The sequence below is a fragment of the Stegodyphus dumicola genome, chromosome 4 (assembly GCF_044657685.1).
Source record: "Stegodyphus dumicola isolate Sdum_Otavi_A_Nest chromosome 4, ASM4465768v1".
NCBI classification, from domain to species: Eukaryota; Metazoa; Arthropoda; class Arachnida; order Araneae; family Eresidae; genus Stegodyphus; species Stegodyphus dumicola.
Genome location: NC_140771.1, coordinates 120,106,852 through 120,129,803, shown reverse-complemented (window position 1 = coordinate 120,129,803; position 22,952 = coordinate 120,106,852). Strand labels below are relative to the sequence as shown.

Below are 22,952 nucleotides of genomic sequence, written 5' to 3'. Positions count from 1 at the left end.
TATTAGTAGTTCAGTAATTCAGTCTTGTGTGGTACAACTGGAAACACTTTTCCAAGCACAAACCAACTCCACAATCACTACACCAGAATCGTGATTCCTTCCTTATCTTTTCCTCATTTTTATCCTTTTTCGAACAACACACTTTGCACTGTCTTGTAGGTGCACGTTTCGCAGGAGTAGGAGGAATATGGGATATGAAATGTCATTCAGTAAGACGGGCAGGGTTATCTATTGTAGGTGGTCTGCCAACATTCTTTTGTCCAGAAGCTGCATCATCATATTTATGTAAAAGCTCTTCTACAACTTCGAAATTCTAGAAATGTAATATGTTTCTCAACTACATTTTTATAGAGCAAATATGAGTTCCAAAGTACCTTGTCTAGTAAATGTAAAAATATCTTTTTATAATATTTTTTCTGACGTTTAACGGATTGTTGGATGAAATGATATTTCCTAATCACAGCGATCTACACCACCCATAGTTAGACTGCAATTAGAAACAATCTTCGCCTTGAGTATATCTCCATTTTTTTATTTTTGAGGCTGACCATGGAAGTATCATGAATACTGCTCATCAAACACACATCCTTCATCTTTGGTTGAAGAATCTAAATCATCTATATAACCTTTCAAAGAACTGGACGCCATTTTACAACAAAAAGATCCCATGCACTTTGAACCAAAGAACTTATAACTTCTAACCTTTGAAATCTTCAGTAAAGTGCTGTCATCTATTGAACAGAGCGCACATTAACTTTTCCCGAGATACAGTCGGGTTTGACAAAGAGATGAAGCCAAAATAAACGTCTCCCGATATATATTCGGGTATAACAATACGATGCACTCAAAAAAAAAAAAAAATTACCCCGTGTAATACTCGGGCGTGACATTTTCGAACACCAGTGCTGTGCCTGAGATTATCTCGGGCATGACAGTTAAAAGGTTAAAGAGTATAATAATATTTTTAACACAATTTTAACACAAAATAATAATATTTTTAAGATATGCACCTACTGCTTTTAAATAGTTTAGTTCAGGATTTCCCAAACTGTTTCAGTGCATGGCACATTTACAGTTTGTTTAATTTTTTATCGTGTGCTGGCTGCCATATTTCTATCATAACGTTAATCAAGCACAGACATAAAAATATTTTAGTGGAAAAATATTTTAATTAATCATAAAACATACAAATCAAATACAAATAAAAGAAACCGTCAGCAACAAATTAGAAAGTCATTGTGACAGGTAAGCTTGTTGATCCCCCCTACAGTTTTTAAAATCACGAAAGATGGCTACAGCTATTCTACATATTGAGACAGCTATTTTCATTTCTTGATCCACACTCTAGTTTTCGAACAATATTTGGTCTTTATTAGAACGACAGCTGAAAACCAAGCTTCATCGCAAAAGGAATGAGGATCTTTATAGCTTTAGAACTTGTTGAACACTCAATCTACAGGTACCTTAGAAATGAGTTTTCCCATCATAATGTTAACCATGTCAAAAGCAGCTCTTCTGCGATAGTGTGTGTTTTTTTGCACTTCATCTCTCTGTCAGCTACCTTGAAAGACACTAGCTGTGCATTACTTGAAACTGACACTTGTTTATGAACACACTGCTTTGCTATTTTAAATCTTTCAACTTCCCACTAAATCATGAGACCAAGTTAGTGTGAATGATCTAGAGGTGTCTCTTTAGTTTACTAAGTGCATACTTTAGATCGTACAGATTCTGTTAAAGACACAACACATTTGTCATAATTGTCTTTTATCATTGCTTACTTTTGCTCAAGTAAAAGCAAAATCAAAGTAACTTTGCTTGTAGTTACGACATTTTCGCCTCTTTTCTTCTCTGCCATTTGTTGAAGCCTTGTCACTTAAACTTGAAATATCGTTACTATCTGTTTGCTTATTTAATAAAAATAATTTCATTTTGTGAAATATCACTAAGGATTTGTCTATTCATTGCAATATTTTGTCGAGATTGACTTTTTTTTCATTCACACATAAGACTGTACAACTTTCCTCATCCATTCCTGAGTTTGATACTGGTAGTCACAAATGGATAAAAAGAAACACAAGCAGATACCCTTGCTGAGATGCCAAATATAGCAATCTTGCGACAGAAAGTAATAGGTGCAAAACAAGTATGAGAATAATGGAGTACAATCTGATGCAACAACAAAGAATTATTGCAAATAGAAAGAACTAAGTGACAGAATAAAATAGCTCTTTAAAAAATGAAATTAAGAGCAAGAATTACTTTAGATAAAAAGTAGAAATAAAAAATGTTAAAAATATAATTTAAATGGAATTATATTGCCAATTGAAATATATATATTGATTAAACTATTATTTTAAGAAATAACATAAAATTAATGAAAGTATAATTAATAAAAAAACTAGGTCTGAGCTTTCAACGCAAGTCTTGTCTCTCGTGGCACACCAGGTCTTACATTACGGTACCCCAGAGCACTGCGGTGCACACTTTAGGGACCCCTGGTTTAGTTTGCTAACTAATAATAGACAGATTAAATATTAAAGGATATGACGTTTTTCTGAATGTCATCAGATTCAAATGAAAAGTGACACAACACATTTACAGTGAACTATGCAAAATTGCATTTTGAGATCCCATTACTTAATTTATCCAATTCGATACAGACATATAAACATGAAAAATAAGAATATAATACAACAGCCAGCCATATTGAAGGGAACGAGTAGCAGAGGAAAATTACTTCTTATGACTACATAAAATTCCTTTCGAAGAACTTCACAGTAGAAATGAATACTTGATAAAACATACAAGACTATTATTCAAGACTATTTTATTTTTCCTCCCAGATTTTTTTAATTAAAAGTAGAGGTTAGGTTATTAGAATGTAGCAAAGCCCTCGAGAGACATCTACCTAAGAAGAGGCCTTTGTGGAGGATTTTCTAACAGAAACTGGGTCATATTCATGTAACATATGGGGAAAACCGTGAAAATCCATCATGCAGTTGGCCCATTCTCCTGGGACTGAACCTAGGTTGTACTCCTAGTAATGAGCAGTCTTAACTTTAACTACTCAGCCATTGGAGCAGTAAAAGTACAGCGATCACCAATTTAAAATACATAATATATTATATAAGTATATTTAATTACATCAAAGAAACACAGTAATTATCATAAATCTTATTAAGGAAAATATACTACTGATTAACTTTGCCCGCATAAAGTGCTTATCACTTAAGTGCTCATATCACATACCAGACAATGCTTTCAGCTGATCTTGAGTAAGGCTTGGTAGTTTTTTGGGTGTAGAAGGAGTCATCTGAGCTTCTTTAACAGGTGGGGAATTTAAAGGAACTAAAGGAGAATTATTTTGACCATTAGCTTTTGCTATTCCGTTTAATGCTGAGCTGGAAAGTGAACGCTTTTCACTGACTAAATCTTGCTCTGCTTGATTCAAATTAGCAGGAATGCTTCTAGTACGCTGCAATAAAAATAACCTGAATTTACTATAAAAAGTAGGCATATAATTACAATGACTACAAGCACAGCATAACTAGTCTGAAAATAAAGGGAAAGGTTTGAGCAATTCATTTCAACAAATATATTCTACATAATTATTTCATTAGCAAAAAAATCTGAGTTACTGGAAATTATTTTAAAATTTTTTAAATGATGACAGTCATGAAAACTAATGTCAACATCAATTCTATACTTGATCACTTTAATGTAATTCGTTATGAATTCATAGTCTCACATCAAAGCAGAATCCATCAATAAACATATTTTGCTTTGATCCATTTGATGGCTAATTTCTCACTGCAATAACACAAAAATAATAATTAAAATTTTAAAAAAAAAACGTGGTTGAAATTTAAATTCTTCAATTAAATTTTCTACTGATAAACACTACTGCTGACTTCAATCAAAATGTAAAAATAACAAATAAGAATAGCCTGTAAACAGCTCATTCTTGCATAACGTTATTTATGTACCTGGAAAACTTCATCAGGCATCATTGTTTCCCACGTTTTTTTCTTTTTTCTTTTTTTTTTTTTTTCATATATTTTATATGCAATTTTTTTAATTCACAAATAAAAACTCTTCACTCCCTCCAAGAAAATGACAGATTTAACTTTAAAATAATAATTAAAGCTGAAAGGAAGTTTCATGCCAAAGTGAGTAAGACAGCAAAAGTGTTTGGACAAGTTAATCAATTCCAAAAAAATACATACAGAGTAGAAATAAATTAGTTGTTTCAGCTGTTCTAGTATTTTCAGATTAATTTTTCTTTTATAACAATAACAGATATATCCTAAAATAAATATAAACAAATATACATGAAAGAAAATAATAATATGGACTGAAATCAATTTCAAAAAATAAAATTTTATGCTGAAAGCCTAAATACTTTTATGGTTCTCATCAAGTTCGATGGACAAATTAAATAAAACAGATGTATGACAGACATCCCAAATGCAGTTTGTTTAATCTTATGTTTTTTAAAAAAAATTAATGTGACAATTAGCTGTTCTTATTTTCATAATTACATCAGTTAATTTTAATTTTCCCATACATTTAAAATTCAAACTTTGTCGCTCATAAAAATGAATGAAATGCCCAGAAATGCTAAGCCTAATGGCGATACATGGTAGTCGTTTGGACGAGAGTGTCCCTATGAAGTTAGTACTGAGTAATGAAAGCTGTGTTGGAGTGGCTCCTACCAATTCTGAAAATATACTTAATTCTCAGGATTATTTGTATTAATTAATCAAGAATTAGAAATTTAAATCAATAATATTAAACACTTTTTTAATCTCTATCAGCAAAGATGATCGATGTCAGATATCAATGTGGTCTCTGAACCGTTGTTGCTCAAGTTGTTGCAAGAACTCAAGATGGATGTCGCCAATTTTAGAGGTTAGTGCAGTTTGACTATTCTGCAGGCAATTCTAGAAGTAAAGCCGTATTTAAAAACATCTCTAAAAGCAATCCTAAAATTATTAAACATAAATCTAATGTTGAAAATAATTGTCACTTTATTAATAGTAATGGTTATAAAATGCTGCGTAAAACAGTCAAACACTTACGAGGTGAAAAACTTAAAATGCGCTTGAAGTTAATATTCGGTCTGCGGGAAAGTTACGTCCGTTTTTTGACAACAGTTTTCGACACGTAAGCACATAAAAATTTGCTGTATGTTCGGCTCTCTATTTTTATTGCTTAATATATACATACTAAAGTAACAAGTTAACTAAAACAAAGTTGATTCACGTTAGTATTAAGTGTGAAGCGATAGTGTACCCATGGCCATTGATAAAGTTCATTTATGCTGCTGTATTTTATACGAATTTCAACAAGTAAGAAATGCTACAGATGCATGTAGAAATTTATTGAAAGTGTTTGGTGAAGGTACAGTTTTTTATAAAGCATGCAGAAGATGGTTCAAAAAATTTGAAATAGGTGATTTTGAACTTTTTGATAAGCCACGTTCTGGGTGATCATCTTTGATCGAAGACGGTGTTGTTACAACCATGTTGGAGCAAGATCCTTTTGTGACAACAAATCAGAGATCACAGAAATTCTCTGCTCACTTAATTCAGCTCAGCAAACCATTTCGAACCATATTTGGAAGATAGGATTGGTGTGGAAATATTCAAGATGGGTGCCACATGAATCAAGTCAGAAGAATTTGAATGATCGAGTCGTCATACGCACATCTCTGCTTGCTCCGAACAAAAGGAAGCCCTTCTTGAACCGGATGATAACTGGGAATAAAAAGTGGATCACCCACGGAAACATCGTAAGGGAAAGGGCATATTGTGAACCCAGGAAACCTAGCCCTCCCACCTCTAAACCAAACTTGACCCTGAATAAGGAGAATGTTGTGTATATGGTGCGGCATTCGAGGACCAACACATTATGAGCTTTTAAAACTGAACAAAAAGCTCAATTCAGAGAAGTACTGTCAGCATTTAGACTATTTAAAGACAACAGTCCAAGAAAAGAGGCCAGGCCAACAACAGTCCAAGAAAAGATCATGATCATGCCAAGCCACATGCTGCTTTGGGAACTCGTCAAAAAATTGTAGAACTAGGCTGGGAAATTCTGTCACATACACCATATTCCACGGACTTAGCACCCTCTGACTATCACTTGTTTTTGTCCTTACAAATTTTTTGAAGGGCAAAAAATTCAAAAATGAAGTAGATATTAAACAAGCACCAGCTCAATTTTTCGCATCAAAAGTTACATCATTTTTCGAAAATGGGATATACAAATTGCCCTCACACTGGCAAGAAGTCATTAATAAAAATGGCAATTATATTATTTTAATAAAGTTTACTGATGGTAAGAAAAATTTGTTTTTTGTTTTATTTCAAAAACGGATAGAACTTTCCGGTAGACTGTATAATAAAGTTGCTGCTCTGGATTATAATGTTCGCACTTCCTGTCTGATTGAGGTAATTCAGTAGAATGCACTTGATCTCCCAAACTACTGCCATTTCACCACCAATGGTGAAATTAGTAGTTTGAAATTGGAATTTTTCTCTTAAATTAAACAACAGAAATTAAATTAAACAAAGAAACTTATTCTAAATTCTTATAGAAAATTAATCATGAACTGCCAAAAGTATTCCCACAGACTCCTGATGATTATAGAAACCTTATTATGCTTAATTTAGAAGTCAAACAACAAAAATCAGCATTATATTTTTCAAATTTTTTCAGGACTAGTTTTGGACCATCATCATTCTCAGCTGCAAAAGTGCAAATGAACAAGATAAAATATAGTGAAAAGATAAGATAAAAATGGTTGGATAGGAATTAAGCTACTGGCACCATCTATTGATGAAACAAGAAAACTAAAACATAATTTCCTTAATGGCTGAAAAAAAAAAGATGGATTGGAATTAGAATCATTAACCATTTCTTAATCAAGAGCCAACATAGAGCAGCAAATTTGAAGTTCATGGAAAACAAACTTTTGTTTAGTTAGATGACATGATTTGAAGTGCAGCAGAAGGTAAACAAATGAAGGCTTACGGTAAACAGTAGTAATGAAGTTGGATGTGTTACATGTGACCAAAATGTCAAGGAATGGAAGACATGTCTCAAGTTAAGAAATCAACTGAATAGCATTATCAATGGAATTCATTACTAAAAGTACTTTATTTAAATCATCTTTATTACCATCAAACAGGGTAAAAGTATCACCTAAATAGTTTAATCATACTGCAAATTTTAAAACAATTTTGATTCATAATAATGCAGCAGATATCAGACAGGATGGGACTAAGAGATTTTCCCATGGCTCAGTTACAACAAAGTGCATTTGTTTAAAACAGAAGTGAGTAACAGGAATTAGCTCATCAATTTTGATTCAGGAGAAATGAAATTCACGAAGTCTAGTTTCTAGACATCTTAACCACTGGAATATTGGTGAATAATAATTTTACATCAAAAGAAACCATGAGTAAATTTCCAGGAGATACAAATTCATATGGTGTATGTGTGTTTGTGTGTGTAAATGTTATTATCTAATACAGTTGAAAATCTAGAAACTAAGTATTTACGAGGCACTGCCTAAATTTGAAACAATAGTTTGAAAAGGAATACCACTTTTATGAGTTTTAGGAAAAGCATACAATCTGGCACAATTCACAACAGAAGGGATAAGCGACTGTTTTAAGGTGGTTTTAAGTTGGTTTGCAAGCACTTTTGAAGATTTGATCCAAATTTTTATTTTTGATAGGTCCAAAGGTGAAGGTCTTTAGGGATCAGACTATATGATACTTCATTTAAGAATTTAGTGACCTCATCAATATAAGTGTTCGTGTTCATGACGACTATCTGGCCACCTTCGTCGGCCTTTGAAATGATAATGTTCAGGTTAGAATGAATTTCACACAATGTAGCTCTTTCTCTCGAGTTTAGATTTGATTCCAAAAGCTTATTGTTGAATTTCACATTATGGGCAATCAGATGCCTAATCATTTCTTTCTATGTATTTGAAACTTTACTGAATTTGAAAGCTTTTTCAATAGGAGTCAAAATTTTTGGAATCGAGGGTTTTGAGGTTTTTGAGAAGTTAAAATTATATTTCAGAACTCTCTCTTGTTCTTCTGATAAACTAACCCTAGAAATATTAAGTATTGGCTTAATATTTACAGTGGGAATATTTTTTTGAACTACTTAAATTGGAAGACTGTAAACGAAGGTTTTGGAATTTAAATGCAAGAGTGTTTCTATGACGGTTAACCGTATTCTCAGTTCTACACCAAGACTTTTGTTCAACGGCTGTGATCTTTGGATATGAATTAGCGAGTTCCAGATGAAGCTTGCATAGCTCAAGTTCAATACTGGATCACTGCTGAAGTGTATTTCTTATGATGGAACAAAACAAGGCAAGTTTGAAGTTTAAAAGAATTCTTGAATCATGATTGGAAGATTTTTTATTCTCTTGAATGAAATTGGGGATAATTTTTTACGTTTACACTTAAGCAAAAAGTCATGGTGCTTTAGAAACTTCTATTATTGCAGGCCTAATTTAGTGAAACAATTAATGGATGAAGGCATGATAAACAATGAAGAAAATGACAGAACTTTTGGATCATTTATTCTCCTATCAATAAAATTCCGAGTTTCATACATAAAGACTTCATTCCGAATATGAATTCCTGGGGTATTTACATGATTTCTTGACAGAGTGGTTTAACTTACATTGGTCAAACTAAGACAGCCTTAAAATTTTGCATTAAAGAACATCAGATCTTGCATTAAAGAACATCAGATCATATATTAAGAAAAAGGAAACATAGAAGTCCTCTGTTGCCCAGCAATGTTGGTCCAAAAATGACACTTTCCACTTTTCTGCAGCCAAAATTATTCCAGAAAAAAATCTTTGATTGGTAACTTGGATTTTCTAGAGGTGTTTCACATTCAAAAAAATCTTTATGTTTCAACTAAGGACCATAATTCCAATCCATCTTTACCTTCAGCCTTTGAGGAAATTATGTTTGTTTTCTTGTTTCATCAATAGATGACATCAGTAGCTTAACTCCTGTCCAGCCATTCTTATCTTATCACTATATTGTATTTCATTCATTTGCACTTTGGCAGCTGAGGATGATGGTTTGGTAAAACCATCGAAACTAGTCCTCTAAAAATTTGAAAATATAATGCTGATTTTTGTTGATTGACTTCTAAATTGATATGTTTTTGGTGTGTTATTTTAACCTAACTTACTAAGCTATTTAGAGAAAATAATGTGAAGCACTAGATCATCGATGCAAAATACAAGCAACCAGTTAATGCACCTATCAACAAATACTGACAGAAATGAAATTCGACAAGCTCTAGTAAAAAAAAGGTTTCTCTGTGCAAAAGATAGCTCAACTAACCAAACTTCATAATACAGCACCCATGCATTTTTACTGCAACTCATTTAGACCAAAAATGTGGAAGAAATCTATAATTTGAAAGTTCTTACGCTATTTTCTGTCACTTTAGAAAAATTACATCTAAAAATCAAATTCCACAGCATCATAATTATCAGAAAGGGCATCATTCCCAGAGAATTGCTTTTTTCAGCCTCAGTGTATGAAGTGCGCTGAATTTCACACAAGTTCAAATTGCCCAATTAAGAGTAAAGCCGATACCCATAAATGCAGTAACTGTTTAGGACAGCACTTAGCTTCCTATAGAGGACGCCTCAACCATCCTCCCCTCCATGAAAAAAAAAAAAAAAAAAAACAAGCATTAAAAACAAAAGGTTGGTTTTGCGCAGAAATCTAATGAAGGACTTGGTTTTGCACAGAAATCTAATGAAGTCTCAATCTCTGATAAAACCCCTTCTGCTGTATTTCCTCCAACTAAAACTAGCCCAACAAAGAGGAAAAAGTTAAAAGTAATGTGCTAAATATTCTTAATACTAGCAGTAGTGAATTTGAAGTACTGCAATTCTTTAAAAGTCTAAAAGAAACACATAAATGTCTTTAGACACAAGCTAATTAAAATGACTCAATTTTTTTTTAGCTTAAATTTCATGATGCTGACATTGATAAGCTGTTTGTATATTTCGAAATGTTAAATGAAATTAATGGCTAGTGTGAATAATTCTGATGAGAAGATTAATGTTATCCCTTGAAATATAAATGGTCTATCTGTTAAACATAACAAATTTAGGGATTTTAAAAATGAGCACAATCCTGATATTTTTCTCCTACTAGAACACATGCTTGGACCACATCAAGTGTTTAATGCTAGCAATGACAGCTGTTACAGAAAAGACAGACCACACACCAACTACTGCATATCAGGTGGACTTCTGATTTTAGTTGATTGCTCCATTTTTCACTTTGAAGCAACATTAGTCTTATTGCTGAAACTGACCTTTTTCCAGCACCATTTATGGTCCAACATTTGTATTTTTAAGCCTACAGATAATCGTTTTTGTTTGATTTCATATATCAAAAGTTGTTTTTTAATTGGCTTTCTACCCTTCAGATAAGCAGTGAGAAGTCAACACACATTTGAAAGATGAATATCAATATCAAGACAATTGATTTCTTTTAAAGTCTTTGTCAGTTTTCATTGAATTAATAATGCTATTATGGAGTAGGAATTAATCAGATTCTGGAGTTTTTCATTTTCCTTCCACATTTGCCTCTTTTTGGAGAAAATGATTCAGTTTCATTATGTCTCATCAGAATTTAGAAAGGTTCGACTTTCAAAGACCAGTCATGGAAGCAATATTTCTAGGAATCATGGATGTGTGGCTGTTAAGTGCAATAATCTTTGCTTTCTTTCCAGGTATTATACTCTTTTTAGTACACTAAAATTAATAAATGCAAAACATATTTAAAAAGATGCAAAAACAATTTGCTATTATCATAGAAATAAGTTTTTAAATAATCCTTATTTAGTGTCTAAAAAAGTTGGTTGAAAGCAGACATCTAGACAATGTTAAGGCAGATAAGACAGCTTTATAAGACCTGCAGATGCCAGCTGGAAACCAGCTGTGAAAAAAATTGCTTGTCTCAATTAATTTACGCATTATAGTATTACCAATGGCACAAAATAGGAATGAGTCAGATGCTTTAGTCGAAAGTTTCACCAATGATTTGCATGTAGCTCTAGTTGAAAACAGCAAAGTTCCTGTTACGTCAAGATTAAGAAACACGGAAATTCAAAACCTAATTAAAAGAAAAAATCAAGGAAGGAAAACTGGGTAGTGAACATGCTGTCTGGAAGATAAAAGAATCATGAACCAGTTACATCAGGAAGTTTTGTTCCTTACTAAATAACATGCACTATATGACAGGATAAGATACTTCAAATGATTTTCAATGGATAAAAACTCTATCTGGAAGGCTGTTTATAGGTATAAAAGATGCTACACAAACATTTTGTCCCTTAATAGTCCCAAGGGGAGTGCATACACTGAAACTGAGAAAGCTGAGTCACTAGCTGATAACTATGCTTCTCAGTTTTGCATTAACAACTTTTCAAACCCAGAAACAGAATACACAGTTAGTTTTACCAACACACAATATTTTTTACAAACATACACAAACAATATTCCTCTTGTTAAACCATCCGAAACTATTCAATAAATTGTGGAAAAAAAACAAAAAAGGCTTAAAGAGGATATGATTTGCAATATGATGATTCGAGAAATGGATCACAAGATGCTCTTCAAATTCACGAAATTCATCAATCACAATATTGAAGATGAGCTACTCACCAGAAAAATGGATGACAACAGTCATTATTCCTATATCCAAGGCTGGAAAACGCATAGCTGATTCTTCATCATATCAATCAGTAAGCCAGCTTCCAACTTTGAGCAAGATAGCTGAAGCCATTATTCTGAAAAGAATTCTTGAGTAACAAGAAGACAATAATAATTCCTCAACAGCTTGGTTTCTTAAGGAAGCATTCAAGGATACCCCAACTCTATAAAGTGACAGAACTCATACTTGAAGGCCTGCAAAATCGATATACTACAGGAGCTCTTTCTCTTGATTTATTGAAAGCATTCAGTCGTATCTAGATTGATGGACTATTGTACAAACTAATCACTCTCGGAGAATATGTCATAAATATCAAGTTCTTGCTCTATGATAAACACTTTGTTATTTTGCAATATAAAGATATATTTCTGAAGTCAGCATATCCCAGCAAGTGTACTTCAAGGTTCTTTACTTCAGCCAAATAAACTTCCAAGACAATAATAATTCCTCAACAGCTTGGTTTCTTAAGGAAGCATTCAAGGATACCCCAACTCTATAAAGTGACAGAACTCATACTTGAAGGCCTGCAAAATCGATATACTACAGGAGCTCTTTCTCTTGATTTATTGAAAGCATTCAGTCGTATCTAGATTGATGGACTATTGTACAAACTAATCACTCTCGGAGAATATGTCATAAATATCAAGTTCTCGCTCCAGGATAAACACTTTGTTTTTTTGCAATATAAAGATATATTTCTGAAGTCGGCATATCCCAGCAAGTGTACTTCAAGGTTCTTTACTTCAGCCAAATAAACTTACTATTGCAATCCTAGCAAAATCGATGAATTTAGTCATTCAAGCACTTCAAATACACATCCATGCACTAGAGTCCTGGTTTAAAAAATGAAAAAATCCTCATCAATGTGGATAAATTGAAAGCAATTCTATTTACAAGAAAGAAGACTGAACAAAACACCAAAATTTTTTATATTTCTATTCCATGGAACAAGCTACAACTATTCCATGGGCCAAGAATCTCAAATACCTTCGTGTTATACTTGACCAAAAATTGATGTGAAAGCTCCACACTGCACACATAATTTCTAAGCTCGTTAAACATACCTTCACTCCCATAATTTCTTGAAAGTCTGTTTTACCTATTGATAATAAGTTATTTATTTACAAGATTTGTTACAACCTGCTATTACTTATGCCCTTCCTGTATGGGGATTTCATAGTTATATTCATAATTCAGAAGTCAAACAACAAAAATCAGCGTTATATTTTCCAAATTTTCACAGGACTAGTTTCGATGGTTTTACCAAACCACCATCCTCAGCTGCAAAACCACAAATGAAAAAGATAGGAAATAATAATTAGATAGGACAAGAAAGCCGGGACAAGAATTAGCAAGTGGCGCCATCTGTTGATGAAACCAGAACTAACACATAATTTCTCTACAGGCTGAAGGCAAAGATGGATTGGAATTAGGATCGTTACCTAAAACAGAAAGATTTTTTTGAATGTGAAATGCTTCTAGAAAATCCAGTTCTCCAATGGAAGATGTTTTTTGAATAATTTTGGCAGCAGAAAAATTGAAAGTGTGATTTTCGGACCAGCAATTTTGAGCAACAGAAGACTTCTGTGTTTTCTTTTTTCTAACATATGCCTCATGTTCCTTGATGCGAAATTTTGAGGTTCTCTTAGTTTGGCCAATGTAAATTAAACCACACTGGCAAGGAATCCTATAAATACCCCAGGAATTCATATCTGGAATGGGGTCCTTGAGTATGGAACTCGGAATTTTATTGATGGGAGAATAAACAAACTGAAAGTTAAATTTCTGCAAAATATGTGCAACTTTATAGCTAATTGATGGAAAGAAGGGAATGACAACAGAATTTTTATGATCTCCTAAAACAAGAATGTGCCCTTTTAGTGTGTTGAGATGAGAATTTTTTAACTGCTTGATTAATAATGTTGGGTAAAAAGCCCATGTCAACAGCTATTGCTTTTAAATAATTTAGTTCTTCATCAAAGGATAGTTTGGAGGAGCAAACTTGAAGAGCACGAAAACATAGGAATAAAATGAAGCTAACTTTTGTTTAGTCGGATGGCATGATTTAAGGTGTGGTGGAAGGCAAACCGATGAAGGTTTATAGTAAACCATAGTACTGAAGTTGGATGTCTTACGTGTGACCAGAATGTCAAGAAACGGAAGATAATTGCAATTGTCAAGTTCAAAAGTGAACTGAATAGCAGGATCACTAGAATTCATTGTTGAAAGAACTTTATTTAAATCATCTTTATTACCTTCAAACAGGGTAAAAGTATCATCTACATAACGGAACCATGCCGGGAAGTTTAAAGTTTCAAACAATTTTGATTCATAATAATGCATTTAGGTATCAGCCAGGATGGGACTGAGGGGGCTTCCCATGGCTAATCTCTCAGTTTGCTTGTAATATTTATTTTGGAAAACAAAATGTGTTTGTTTCAAACAGAGTTGAGTGAGAGAAATTAGCTCATCAATTTCGATGCAAGAAAAATGAAATTCGCGAAGTCTGACTTCTAGACATCTTAATGCACAATCCACTTTAAATATAATCATAAATTCATCAATAAATGTAGAAAGTTTCTAGATTTTCAACTCTATTAGACAATAACATTTACACCATAAAAAATTCAATACAGTTTGTAAAGAAGGTTAAAAACATTTCTCCTAGAAATTTACTTATGGTTTCTTTTGATGTAAAATCATTATTCACCAATGTTCCACAGGAGGGTGGATTAAGATGTCTAGAAACCAGACTTCAGGAATTTCATTTTTCTTGCTTCGAAATTGATGAGCTAATTTCTCTCACTCAAATCTGTTTGAAACAAACACATTTTGTTTTCCAAAATAAATATTACAAGCAAACTGAGAGATTATCCATGGGAAGCCCCCTCAGTCCCATCCTGGCTGATATCTACATGCATTATTATGAATCAAAATTGTTTGAAACTTTAAACTTCCCGGCATGGTTCCGTTATGTAGATGATACTTTTACCCTGTTTGAAGGTAATAAAGATGATTTAAATAAAGTTCTTTCAACAATGAATTCTAGTGATCCTGCTATTCAGTTCACTTTTGAACTTGACACTTGCAATTATCTTCCGTTTCTCGACATTCTGGTCACATGTAACACATCCAACTTCAGTACTACGGTTTACCGTAAACCTTCATCGGTTTGCCTTCCACCACACCTTAAATCATGTCATCCGACTAAACAAAAGTTAGCTTCATTTTATTCCTATGTTTTCCATGCTCTTCAAGTTTGCTCCTCCAAACTATCCCTTGATGAAGAACTAAATTATTTAAAAGTAATAGCAATTGACAGGGGCTTTTCACCCAACATTATTAATCAAGCAGTTAAAAAATTCTCATCTCAACACACTAAAAGGCACATTCTTGTTTTAGGAGATTATAAGAATTCTGTTGCCATTTCCTTCTTTCCATCAGTTAGCTATAAAGTTGCACATACTTTGCAGAAATTTAACTTTCAGGTTGTTTATTCTCCCATCAATAAAATTCAGAGTTCCATACTCAAGGACCCCATTCCGGATATGAATTCCTGGGGTATTTATAGGATTCCTTCCCAGTGTGGTTTAATTTACATTGGCCAAACTAAGAGAGCCTTCAAATTCCGCGTCAAGGAACATGATGCATATGTTAGAAAAAAGGAAACACAGAAGTCTTCTGTTGCTCAATATTGTTGGTCCGAAAATCACACTTTCAATTTTTCTGCTGCCAAAATTATTCAAAAAACATCTTCCATTGAAGAACTGTATTTTCTAGAAGCATTTCACATTCAAAAAAATCTTTCTGTTCTAGTTAACGATCCTAATTCCAATCCATCTTTGCCTTCGGCCTTTAGAGAAATTATGTTTTAGTTCTGGTTTCATCAACAGATGGCGTTACTTGCTAATTCTTGTCCCAGCTTTCTTGTCTTATCTAATCATTATTTCCTATCTTGTTCATTTGCAGTTTTGCAGCTGAGGATGGTGGTTCGGTATAACCATCGAAACTAGTCCTGTGAAAATTTTGAAAATATAACGCTGATTTTTGTAGTTTGACTTCTGAATTAGTATTTGTTCGGCGTGTTATTGTGTGTTAGTTATATGCATATTAATAAGTTCCAAATTATACAAAATGTTATACTAAGGCAGATTATGAAGAGCAGCTGGATCATTCCTATTCCTGCAATCCACAAGGAACTCAAAGTGCAATAAATCAAAACCTATATGGCAAAATTAGCACAGAAATTCTTTAGAGACATCACTTAAATGAATAATGAAGGTAGTCTTATCTTGACTATGATATCAAAGATTAGATTAACACTAAAAGACCTGGTGCAATAATAAGAGCACTGAAATGATATATTATTTGCTAACTCATTTTTGTTTTTAAAAAACTACTCTTAATGTTGCATTAAGTTTATTCTTCAAATGTTATTTATTTTTGTATATTGTTTCATTGTCTTAAAATTTTACTTACAAATTCTTAATGTTTAATTGTCTTACTAATTAATTAAAAAATCTCTCCTTTAGGCTCATCTCATCCAAAATGTCAGCTCCAAATAGCCCTACCCTTCAATTTCGCCTGCAAATGGCCAAACTGCATTTCTACCATCCCTTCCAAACTCCTAAGCTCCTTGAAATCAGCTGACCAAATGCTCCTCTCCTTACTGATAAATGGCTACGCCTCAACAGTAAATGTATTTCACTTAACTCTCGAAAGGACTTGCTTTGGAATAATTTTGGGCACAATTGCTTATCAGTTCTATGTGTTTAGCCCTAAAAAAAAAAAGCTCATCCTAGCTATGCTTTTGATTTTTCATTTACTACACACAGGATAGGGTAAAACCCTATGACCAGCAAACGTGACTTCTTCACCTGATAGAAATTCAAACTTAAAAAGTTAAATTGATGAAAAATATAAACATGACTCAGCACACGAATTGTTGCAGAAACTTCATAAATTAATGCTTAAATCAAGCATTTGAAAGAAATTACATTAAAACATTTTAAGTACTTTCAAAAATTGAAGCACCATTAACACATCTGAAAAGCTTTAATATCTAATAATTTAAGTGCTGCTACAGAAAAAAAATTACAAAAGTTAAAACAGGATTAATTACTTATATTGAGAATAAGAAAATATTTTTTATTTATATGCAAATGGAACATGAAGACCAAAATTATTCTGAGAATTCTTTTCATCTTTTAATATTTAAACAAAATATGAATACATTTCACAGGTAGATTTAAATCATAAAACAAACTTACATTAGAATTGACAATTGATGAATCAAATTCATTGCTAACTTTGTTCCCAACTGAAAGAAACCTATGATTAATCACTGGTGAGCTCTTTAAAAGTTTCGCAGATGAGGGCCTTGAAAAGGGAGAAGTTCTTCCCTTATCTGTAAGAATAACATGTTTAAAAGTTAAAGCATCTGATTACTTACATATAAATTTGAAAACTTATTTTGAAAAATAATTTCATAAATTTGTTAAAAAAACAGCAAAAGAAACTTGTCTGTTTCACTATTACAAGTATGTAAGGTAAAATCTTAAGCAGTCTCACAGATCATCCGTACAGTTATGATATATACAATGTGGTAGCAAAAAGTAAAGTAAACTTCTGGATACTAGTAATGTCAGAAAGTAAAAAGCAGATTTAGAACGACTGCAGCATAAAAACTATAAGCAGCAAGAATCAAGTTATAATGTGTGAAAGTGAAACATCATGCTGTATGATGCAGAGGGGAAGTATTACTTCCTTAAACATAATTTTGCTTTGTTAACATGTGCAGTTATTCTAAAATTACTTCCAAGTTTCAGAATTTTTTAGATACCAAAGACAGCTGACTGGGTATTCTGTAGGCTCTTAAGCAAACCCATCAGCCATCTAGCTATCTCATCACTAACAACATAAAGTTCCTACAAAAAATTCAAAAACACACTCTTAGTTTCAGATCAGCATTCAGCTTCCATTGGCCATTTCAATTTCCAGATTAATGCATTTGTACACAGAAGAAGAGAAAATATTCAGCATTTACTATATGCATTTACCAATAAAAAAAAAGTGTGTTTTTGTAGCAATTATTTTTCCTGGGGGTGGACACATTTACAAATTGTAAAGCTTCCATTAAAATTTTTACTGCATTTTTGTGACACCTATTTGGGAAGAGTGAATTTTCACTTTCACACTTACATGTCTCCTACCCAAGCTTTTATAAAAAAAAAAAAAAAAAAAAAAAAAAAAAAGACTAATAATTAAAAAAAAAAAAAGTAATTCAAACATTTAAATTGCACAATAAATGCTAATATGCATTATCATTTCCAACTTGTTAAAGGTTAAAAAGAAATTTGATTAGTTTTTTTAACATTTAAATGCATAAATGCATAATTTTTTTCCAAAAGTTTCTTAAATATTCTACATTTTATTTAGTGAAATGTTGATAATATTTTAATTCTTGTTTAATAGGGTATATTATAGATATAATTTAAACACAATTACATATTTTCAACAACCATATAATATTTAAAAGATTACGAAAACAGAAGTAAGAGGTACCAAAATATTAACTCAAAATTAAAATTTAATTTTTCTATTTTTTTTACATTAGATTTTTAAATATCCGAAACTATGACATAATAGCAGTGCATTACAGATAGCAGCTTTACACATTCAAAATATTTAATAAGCATTTTAAACACTGACAATGTAATTTTGACAGCAAATTTTGCTCAAAACTTAAAATATGTCAAATTAATTTTAAACAGTTTATTCCAGAGTTATTTTTTCAAACAGACACAAACTTGTTTTAAACAAATTTTTCATCACCTTAACCTTTTCAATCACCTCCAAACAGCATGCTTGTTGTCTATTGTTGGAACCACTGGCTCAGTAAAGGCCTAGACAGCCACCATAGTGGCTTGGCACATCCATGTGCCACTAATGTGCAAGAGAACTGCACAGTTAGAAGAGCTGCTCCATCCACATCAACAGTTAAACTATCATCAAGTCAATGTCATTTGACAACTCGCAGGGATCCTGGGACATCCAGGGATATGATTTGCAGAATACTAGGTCACACTGGGCTCAAATCTTAACATCCTTAACACGGTTGCCACTGACACTCCACCATAAGCAGAATCCTCTTGTATCACCGGCGCTCTCGCTTAGCGCTTTTTTCTCAGTGCTGGTGACTGCCACTTACATATCTGGAGCCTGAGGAGCAATCAGCTAAAATTGCCGTTCATCATTAGTCATGCTGCGAGGTACTCTAACTGCTTGCAGGTACACTGACGACATTTTGCAGCTGATTGTACAGCCTATGCTAGCAGATCATCCAGGTTCTGTTTACCAACAGCACGACTTTCCCAACAATGTCTTTGCTATTTTCATGTCCTCAACTGCCAAATCTCCAGATCCATTACCTTTTGAACATGTTTGGGATATGTCGGGCAGGCAAATTAGCCGTATATAAATATATCCAAAGTTGCTGACCAGTTGCTCCATTTGTGGCACAATCTATTGCAGAGGGACACTGGCAACAAAATAGACTCCATGGCCAACCGAGTATTGGCTTGTATAGCTGCCAGAGGTGGCTTTATCACCTACTGATTTTCATATTTTTTGTATTGTTACTCATAAATAAATCACTTTTGTCCCTATTTTTGATCATTTGTTTATCTACTATTTGAATATTATACTATTGCCAACTTTCATAGTTGTAGCTCAATTCTTTCTGAGTGCATATATTTTTTGGCATCAGAAGTGTAGCTATGAGAACTTTTGCACACAGAGATATAAAGCATTAATTTACTATAAAATTATTTACTCTCTATATGTTAAAAGTTATATTTGAACATAAAAAGCTTACTATAACAGCTCTTTTCTTTTAAACAATATATTAAAAAAAAAAAAATACCTTCAGAAACTCTAACTTCATCAGAATCTTTCTCGGCCTTTTTTACTTGCCTCTCTAATTCTAATTTTTGTTCATCCCTTTTCTTCATCTCTGATATTTGTCGCTGTTGTTCTGATGTTAATACACTCTGCATCCGACGCATATCCATGATCTGAAGCCTCTGGGCTTCTAAAAACTGATCATTAGCCATCTGCCATGTTCTTTTCAACTGAACATGTTCTTTTTTTTCCTTTTCAAGTAACTGACAAACTATAATTGAAAAAAAGGTGAAATATTCCATTGCATAAATACCGTATTAAAAGTCCTTTTAATGTGCATTTAAATGAAATAGTACTATTTAAACCTATAAATCAATATGGAATAAATTTTCATTAAAATAGATTCAAGTAGTACATAGTATATACATAATCAATAGATTTATCATTCACTTATTTTATGCTCAACTGTTTCATTACTTAACATGCAAATCTGTAATTTCATTGAAATTTCAGAAAAATTAACGAAAATTGATGAAATTGATCAGAGAAATTTGCATAATGCAGGGTTATTTAAAATAATGTATGGTATTTAAACATAAAGTCAATAAGCAAAGACTTACCAGAACAAATTTAAAAGCAAGAACAGCTCTATTATCTTTATTTTATGACATTATGACTGTTTGATACGACTTCCTTAAGTCACAAGGACAATGTCCAAATGATAGTCCATTTCTCTCCACCATCATTTGAGCCTGTCTGGTATTACTAAGTTCAGAACATTACCTATGCATATTCATAAGTCCTAAAAGTTACATGGTAATGGTTGCACATACACTTAGACTTTACCAAATCCCCCTAGAAAAAGTTGCATGGGGGCAATGTCTGGGGAGGGGCAAGGAAACATCCTTTTGGCATTTGTTCTAGCATTAGAATATTTAGACACTTTTAGCTTCTTGTGTAGAAGTGCACCATCCTACTGAAAGACGAAATTACTTGATTCTTCCAGGAAAAGCCAGATCTGTAACGTATCTAGATATCTGTTGCCATTCATTGTCACTCGCATGAAAAAGAACAGCCCATACAATTTGGTCTCTAAAATTTCACAAAACATATTCACTTTGGCTAAATCCTGTTGCTCCATAGTCCAGAGTCAGTTTTATGTCCCCCAGATATGCCCAATGGGATGGTTAACATTCCCACTGATATGGAATGTTGCCTAGTCACTAAATACAAGACAGGAAAAAAAACATAAACATGTTCACATCTGCCCTGTATATTCATGCAAAACTCTATTCATTGGTCCTTGTCTATAGGAAGTAAAGCTTGAGTCATCTGCAAGCTGTAAGGTTTTATTTGCAATCATTTTCTCAAAACACACTATACTGCTGTTCTCAAAAGTCCCCAATTCATAACACACTTTGTTAGTTTATTTCTTTGGGTTGCATGGTAACTTCACTATTTTTTCCACATTATCGCTACTAACATGTGGCCTCCCTCTACTTTTGCCTTTACAAAGACAGCCTGTTTCTTTAAATTGATGATACCACTTTCAAATGCTTTTGTTAGTCAGACTCTCTATTTGAAATCCTCTAACAAACACATGTTGGTTGAAAATTGCAGATTCTGATTTCAACTACTGCAAGACGTAAAATGCCGTCCCTTTCTGAGATGCCATTTTTCGCTCTAGTGATTACAGTGCCACCCACACAATTCATATTCAATACAGGCTATGGAAAAAAGAAAACATTTAAGTTTTTTCTTCCTTTTAAACTTATTCTGTTATGTCTCTATTTAAAAATGAATTTATTACAGCCTTTAAAAATACCGTATATCATTTTGAATAACCCCGTACTACCCTAATCAGCTGTTACATAGAATATCTAATTTTACGGTGTGGCAGGATAGATTTTACAAAAGATAATATTGTGGATTTAGCAGAGAAAGAGTTAACATATCTGACAAAATTTATACATATGCATGCATGATTATTGCATGCAAAAGTATAAAAAGAAAATAAAAATCTCTCAAAATGCAAGATTCATAAATAAATAAAAGGCACACATTTTTTTTTAAATGTTAATTTCATTTCAAAGGATTTTAAATTATAAAATTTACTATTACATGTTCATTATAAATTCATCTGCTTTCATGCCTGATCCAACAGCATTATACAGTCAAAAGTCGTTAATCCGGACTCCTCGGGACTTCGGCGATTCTGGATTATCGATTTTTCCGGATTATAGATTATCAGTTTAAATCTCATAAAATAGCATGCAGAAATTCTAAAATTAAAAATATGAAACCGTAATTTATGAAATAAAGAACAATTATGATCTAAAGGGTATCAAAATTTACAAAAAAAAAGCTTAATATTTATTTGTTTACTTTATTAAACATTTCTTTCAATGCAAGTTGTTTAAGTTGCTTCGTTTTATGTGATAATACTTTCTCTTATTATGTGATAATACTTTCTCTTGCTAATTCTATAAACAGACATAATTTTTTGTTCAGTTACAAAGTTCCGCTGTTCAAGTCCCGTAATTGCTGTGCCGAGAATACCGACTAACTTGTCAATCGAAAGTTTTTCGTTTTCACTAACCTCTCTGTCACCTTCTTCACGTCTTTATCCATTTTTTTGCAGCAATTCCACTTTTCATTTGATGGACATCGAAACATACTTTAATTTTGTAGATCCTTTGGGAGCTCCAGCATCGGAAATTCTATTTGACATAATCGAAAGTTCAAGTTTACTTTTATAAAATTGCTCTCATAGTCTGCAAAAAATAATAAGCCGGATCCAATTCGAAGATTAAGGAACAACGCAATCATCAACATTAACTGAAATAGATAATTAGATAATATTAGCTTATACCGTCCGTTATACATAAAATGCGCACGCGAAAACATATTCTGTGCTTGCGCACACGCATATGCGCAGTTGTAAAGGTCTTACGCGCATGTCTGATGTGTCAACGCGGCGCATGCGCAGAGGTCCGGATTATGGGTGTCCGAATTAACGACTTTTGACTGTATTAACAAGCAACACATATTATTTATACAGTGCTTGCATAGAAAATAGCAATTTTAAACAAAAAAACATTTAAAAAAGTCTGCAGGAAATGCTTGTATGATAGTTCTATCTAAAATGTAAAAAAATTTCTGCTTCATCACCTTTGAAGTATTATCCATCAGAACACACATACTTACTCCAGCATTCCGGGCATTTCTAAAAGAATACTAAAATGCCTCTTTTGATAG

At 32.7% G+C, this 22,952-nt stretch overlaps 1 protein-coding gene across 4 annotated transcripts in view; it reads right to left on the bottom strand.

Annotated features, from left to right (window-relative positions):
• The window catches only part of LOC118187094 (rab GTPase-binding effector protein 1-like), a 223,199-nt gene that overhangs the window by 56,220 nt on the left and 144,027 nt on the right, over positions 1–22,952 (bottom strand). For all 4 annotated transcript variants that reach the window (XM_085815393.1, XM_085815394.1, XM_085815392.1 and 1 more), the window contains exons 7-9: positions 19,717–19,965; positions 17,063–17,199; positions 3,253–3,478 (exon numbers count right to left, since the gene is read on the bottom strand). In XM_085815393.1, the coding sequence (XP_085671519.1) occupies positions 3,253–3,478; positions 17,063–17,199; positions 19,717–19,965 (612 nt within the window). The remainder of the gene's footprint in view (positions 1–3,252; positions 3,479–17,062; positions 17,200–19,716; positions 19,966–22,952) is intronic.